The sequence below is a fragment of the Triticum dicoccoides genome, chromosome 3B (assembly GCF_002162155.2).
Source record: "Triticum dicoccoides isolate Atlit2015 ecotype Zavitan chromosome 3B, WEW_v2.0, whole genome shotgun sequence".
In the NCBI taxonomy this organism is placed as follows: Eukaryota; Viridiplantae; Streptophyta; class Magnoliopsida; order Poales; family Poaceae; genus Triticum; species Triticum dicoccoides.
The window spans coordinates 619,416,581-619,422,698 of NC_041385.1; the positions used below are offsets into that span (position 1 = coordinate 619,416,581).

Genomic DNA, 6,118 nt, shown 5'->3' on the forward strand with positions numbered 1-6,118 from the left:
GGGTGATCGCCGGAACCAATGAAGATCATTAGTTGGAATTGTCGGGGTCTCCTCGGAGCCCCGATAGTACGTTCGCTTCTAGACATACAGAGGCGACACAAACCGGATGTTTTCTTTCTGTCTGAAACACATCTGGATGACGATAAGGCAGAAAGGCTGATGAGAAAATTGGGGATGGATGAAAGGATAGTGGCTGCTAGCCCGGATGGAAGGAGGGGTGGATTGCTTTTAGTCTGGAAGAAGGAGGTTAGGATCTACTCCCAGACGACCACCTTGGATGGAATCGATGTGACAGTTCATGAAACAAATGGGAATATATGGAGGATGACAGGAATATACGGGGAGCCAAACTGGACAGTAAGGATCGCACTTATCGCTATATTCGTGATCTACATACTCACTCTAGGCTGCCCTGGGTTATGTTGGGAGATTTTAATGAAATATTGGTCTCATCTGAGAAGGAGGGAGGCCCTCCTCGTCAACATATACGGATGAAGGCTTTCCAGGATGCCCTGTCAGATTGTGCATTGGAGGATATGGGATATACCGGTGATAGATTCACGTGGTTCAGAGGAGGGCTCAAGGAGAGGCTGGATCGAGCAGTAACGAATGCAGACTGGATTACCATGCACCCTCTAGCGGGGTTGTGTAATCTTGAGATGGGAAAATCTGACCACCGTCCCATCTTATTAGATACTGAATATCTGGCGGAGGCAGCTGCGCCTCGGGGCAAGGGGGAACGCCGGTTTGAAGCAAGATGGCTGGAAGAGGAGACTGTTGAGGAGATCGTCAAAACAGCTTGGCAAAAGGTTATTCATAGGGGACTTTGTCCTTCATTCAAGGACAAGGCGGCCACTGTTCATAATGTTCTTCACGCGTGGGACAATCATGTGCTTAAGGGGCCTCGAAACAGACTACAAAAGGCGCAGTGAGAGCTTGAAAAGGTGATGAGGGAGGAGTACACTGAACAGAGCCGAGCAAAACAGAGAGATCTCTCGGTCCTCATTGAAAACCTTCTCGATCAAGAGGAGATCTTTTGGGCCCAACGAGGCAGGGTCAGATGGTTGCGCCGTGGGGATAGAAACTCGAAGTACTTTAATCAGTTTGCATCTGCTAGGCATAGAAGAAATATGATAAAAAAGTTGAAGCATAATAATAATGGGTGGGTGGAGGGGAATGATAACCTCAACCCACTAATTTGTGATTATTTTGGGAGCTTGTTTACTTCTGAATATGTTGATTGTGACCAGGATCTTCTTCGAGCTGTGAAACCGAGAGTTACAACGGAGATGAATAGGTTGTTGATAGCGCCATTTTCTCGGGAAGATGTGCGCAAGGCACTGTTTCAGATAGGAGATATGAAAGCACCAGGGCCAGACGGTCTTCATGCAGTTTTCTATAAGAGATTTTGGTATATCCTTGGAGAGGAACTAATTGATGAGGTGCTGGATTCAATAAACAACTGGAAGATCCCAACTGGTTGGAACCAAACTAATATCATGTTGATCCCGAAGGTGGACAGCCCGGAGGTAATCACTCAGTTTAGACCTATTAGTCTGTGCAACATGATTTACAAAATCATCTAAAAAATGCTAGCTAATAGGCTTAAGAAAATTTTGCCTGACATCATTTCCCCAACACAAAGTGCCTTTCTCCCGGGCCGGTTAATTACGAATAATGTGTTGGTGGCATATGAATGTTTTCATGCAATAAAGAAGAGGACACATGGTTCTAACGGTTTTTGTGCAGTAAAATTGGACATGCTCAAAGCTTATGATCGTGTTGAGTGGGGCTTTTTAAACCAGGTCATGTTGAAACTTGGATTCCATCCATTTTGGGTGGAGATGATAATGGAGTGTGTCTCCTCAGTCAGGTACAAAGTGAGATTTAATGGTTGTGAGACAGATGAAATTGTGCCAACCAGAGGTCTAAGACAAGGTGATCCCTTATCACCATATTTGTTCCTTCTATGTTCTAAAGGCTTGTCATGTATGCTAGCTCATGAGGAGGAAATTGGGGGACTAGAAGGAGTCTGGGTCTGCAGAAATGCACCCTCTATATCTCACCTACTTTTTGCGGATGACTCACTAATCCTCATGAAAGCTAATATTCAGAATGCAAACACTTTGAAAAGAGTTTTGGACATGTACTGTGGCAACTCGGGGCAATTGGTAAGCACGGCAAAATCAAGTATATTTTTTAGCCCTAACACAAGAGTGCAAACTAGAGAAGAAATTTGCAATACTCTTGACATATTGACAGAAGCACTTTCAGATAAATACCTTGGCTTGCCTACTATGGTAGGAGTTGATAAAAGCGACTATTTTGAGCATCTCATTGAGAGAGTTTGTCAGAGAATAAAGGTGTGGAAGGAGAAGGTGTTATCTATGCAAGGGAAAGAGATCTTAATGAAAGTGGTGGCTCAAGCAATACCCACATATGCAATGTCAGTGTTCAAATTACCTAAAGGGATATGTAAAGCTATTACTGATGAAATTGCAGGCTTTTGGTGGGGAGACAATGAAGAGAAGAAGAAGATGCATTGGTTTGCATGGTGGAAGATGTGTATACCAAAGAAGAACGGGGGATGGGGTTTAGAGACCTACACAGTTTCAACCTTGCTTTACTAGCAAAACAGTGTTGGCGACTACTCCAGAAACGGAATCTTTGTGTGCACAGGTCCTTAGTGCAAAATATTATCCGGATGGTAACATACTTAATGCGGGTCCAAAGAAACGTTCCTCTTTTACTTGGCAGAGCATTGTGATGGGTATACAAACTTTTAAAAGAGGATGTATTTGGCGGGTTGGCAAAGGCTCACATATAAATATTTGGAATGACCCTTGGATTCCAACGAGCGAGACACGAAAAGTTATCACCCCTAGAGGAGCCACTATGTTGGGAAAGGTAGAAGAATTGATAGACCCGTATTCAGGCAAGTGGGATGAAGAGCTGGTGCGTTCAGTTTTCAACCCGGTAGATGTCTACAGAATTCTGCAAATCCCACTTCGGGTAGAGATGGTGGATGACTTCATAGCGTGGCATCACACAAAATCAGGAATGTTCTCAGTTAGGTCAGCATACCATGTTGAGTTTGCTCACCAATATGGAAAACAGTGGAACAGGACGGATGGGCAAGGAAGTCACCGTGAAAATGATATTTGAAAACATATCTGGAGGTTGCGGGTTCCCGGAAAAATAAAACACTTTGCCTGGAAAGTTCTTAGAGGCGTCCTACCGTGTCGAGGGACATTGGCAGGGAGACACATACAAACATCAGCACAATGTCCGATTTCTGTAGTAGGTATGGAGGACTCCCAGCATTGCTTGTTTACTTGCCAAAGGGCCCTGGATGTATGGAACCAGCTTGGGGTAAAGGAAGAAGTGGAACGCGCTGCTGCGGTAGACCGATCAGGAGCAATCACCATGGAGGTTCTCATGAGACGCCAGGCTATGGTGGGCGATCTCCCTTTGGCGGAGCTCATGGCGGTGGGTAGTTGGTACATATGGTGGCAACGAAGGCAATATGTCAAAGGAGAAGAGATCAGATCGCCTGAACGTACTGGTATCTCGATCAAGGTTCTGGCCACTAACTTTGTGCGGGCTGAAACCCCAAAACTACCAGCCCGGCAACGTGATCATATGTGGAAAAAACCAGCAAAAGGGAGTGTAAAGATAAATGTTGATGCAGCTTTCTGCTCACAGAACTTGTCCGGAGGCACGGGGGCAGTAGCGCGCGATGACAAAGGAGAGTACATTGCAGCAGCATCTTGGTTTATATCGCATGTTAGCTCAGTTGACTCGGCAGAATTGGTGGCTATTCGGAATGGCCTCATTTTGGCAGCAAATATTCGTTGCAACTCCATTATTCTGGAATCAGATAGCTCAAATGCGGTGGAGATCATTAATCAGGAGGTTTACTTAGGCCATGATGTGTCTATATATATGGAGTGCAAGCAGTTGGGGGCTGAGTTCTCTAAAGTGGATGTGATCCATTGCTGTAGAGAGGCTAATGCTGTTGCCGATGCCATAGCAAAAAATGCTCTTTCGTCTAGATCATCTAGTGTGTGGGATGATGTGGTACCCGACTTTGTTTCTCACCAAATTGTAAACGATCGCTATTATTTGAGAAATAAAGTTGTTTACCTATCAAAAAAATACTCGCTCGTGTCAGTTCTGCGGCCGAAGCAGGCAGGTTTTCCGCTTCGTGCAAGCCCAACTGGACAACAGCGTCGCCTGCAACTGAAAGCTAAAGTGGCCCCAATGCTGAGGTGCAAGTGCACGGTCCATATAATAGCATTTGTTCTATCGACCTCCAAAAACGGCGAAACGCGTAGCAGATATGATGCAAACGGGGCAGGGAAAGATGCAGCTCGTTTCTATTATTGATTTGGGCAATATCAAACGCCCGTAAAAACTCACTGGTACGCAAATTAACTAAGCAAAAATGATCCGTTCAAAGAAAAGAGAAAGCACTCAGCAAAAATGATCGGTCGCCACCAATCAACCATGCCTGAACACTGGCACGTACTCCAGCAACAGCCATCGGTCAGTGACTCGGTGCAATGAAAATTGGTGGCCGGGCTCCAATGTCAGTCGCAGTGTCGCTGAGCGGTGCAGTTCCGAACCTGCTGCCGCGAGCGCGCGCGCAGGGTCGATCAGACAGCTTCGCTCGCGTCCACAGTTTTGATGGTGGAGGTGTCGGCGAGAAGCGAGCCCCGGCACAGCGGGCAGCTGGGATGCGAGCACAGCCACGCGTCCACGCATTCCGGGTGGAAGCAGTGCCCGCACCGCGGCAGCGCCTTCACCCTCTCGCCCTCCGCGAACTCGCCGAGGCATATCGGGCACTGCGTCTCGTCGTCCTCGCGGCCAGGGGACGCCGACGGAGGACGACGGTACGGCGTCACGGGCAAGCCGGCTATCGCGGCAGCGTCGAGGCCAGCCACCGCGGAGGGGGCACCGGGCGCCGCAGCGGAGGAAGACGGCGACGAGGAGGGGTAGGAGAAGGAGCTGGGAAGCGTTGCGTCGGTGTTGTACCGGCGGCACACCCAGCGGAGGTAGACGCAGACGCCCACGAAGAAGACGAGGACGGCGAAGAGCGTCGCGAGCAGCGGCACGCCGCGGCCGCCGCGCACGGAGAAGTTGCCGTCGTCCACGTCGCCGTAGCGCCACCGCAGCGCCTGCGCCTCCTCCTGCGCCGCCATGCCACTGGTTCCTCTTCCTCTTCCTCGACCGTTTCCTTCTCTGCCGTGGCGGGACAAAACTAAGCGCGCGCGCGCGCGTTGGCGGCCGGGCTAGCTGCACGTCGATCGGCACGGGCTGCGTGGCTTTCCTGGGCCAGCTACGTACTGCTTCCCCAGTGTGCGCTCACCAGATCAAGTAGTATTCAAGTGGGCGGCCGGTGCGTGCGATTCGTGTGATGGGGGGCGGTTTTAAGCTTTCCCGCCGCCCGGATCTCGCGCCAAAAGTGGCCATTTCCTCTTACAGGTTTGACGAGTGCCATATCCCGGGTAATTCAATGTGGCAGCGACTGTCCGCGCGATGGCGTTCATGGAGAGTGGGGCTCGAAAGGGACCCGAAAGAGAATTAGAATATATATGATGTCTCACGCAGGCGATTAAGTTGTTCTTAGCTTGCAAAACTTGCATTTCTGGAAGCATCTTAGTTCGTCGATGTTCCTCCTTATCAAGGCCCTGTGGCTGTCATGAGGTCGCGCTAGTACGCCATTACGATGGCGGAACCACGGAACCAGAGTGTGCTAGTAATTGACGCAAGGAACCATCTCGACGGACGGCCGGGGATTAATCAGTGTATGGGGTCATTTTCACCGTAAGTTATCTGTATATATATTTATGCGCATAAACTGTGTGTTCTGTTTTCATGCGTGTACTCCATACATATACTCCAGCAAGGTTCAGTGGACGTGGGCTACTCCTACTATGTACACGAACAAATACTTGTCTTGCTCTTTCGGCTACCGGTACGAGATAATACTCGTTCAGTAAGGTTAGGTGCAGTGGCACTGCACACCAAAGCCGAACGAAGAACCTACTAGTATACTTTTGGTCTTGCCGAGCTCAAAAGAAGCCATTCACATGGAAAGAAATACTGTAGCGCG

General features: G+C 48.8%; 1 protein-coding gene across 1 annotated transcript; it reads right to left on the reverse strand.

Annotated features, from left to right (window-relative positions):
- Positions 1-4,343: 4,343 nt before the first annotated feature.
- On the reverse strand, positions 4,344-5,394 carry LOC119281680 (RING-H2 finger protein ATL66-like). Its single transcript, XM_037562144.1, has one exon. It carries the CDS (start codon positions 5,202-5,204, stop codon positions 4,659-4,661), a length of 546 nt encoding a protein of 181 aa, XP_037418041.1. The 5' UTR covers positions 5,205-5,394; the 3' UTR covers positions 4,344-4,658.
- Between the last annotated feature and the right edge of the window lie 724 nt (positions 5,395-6,118).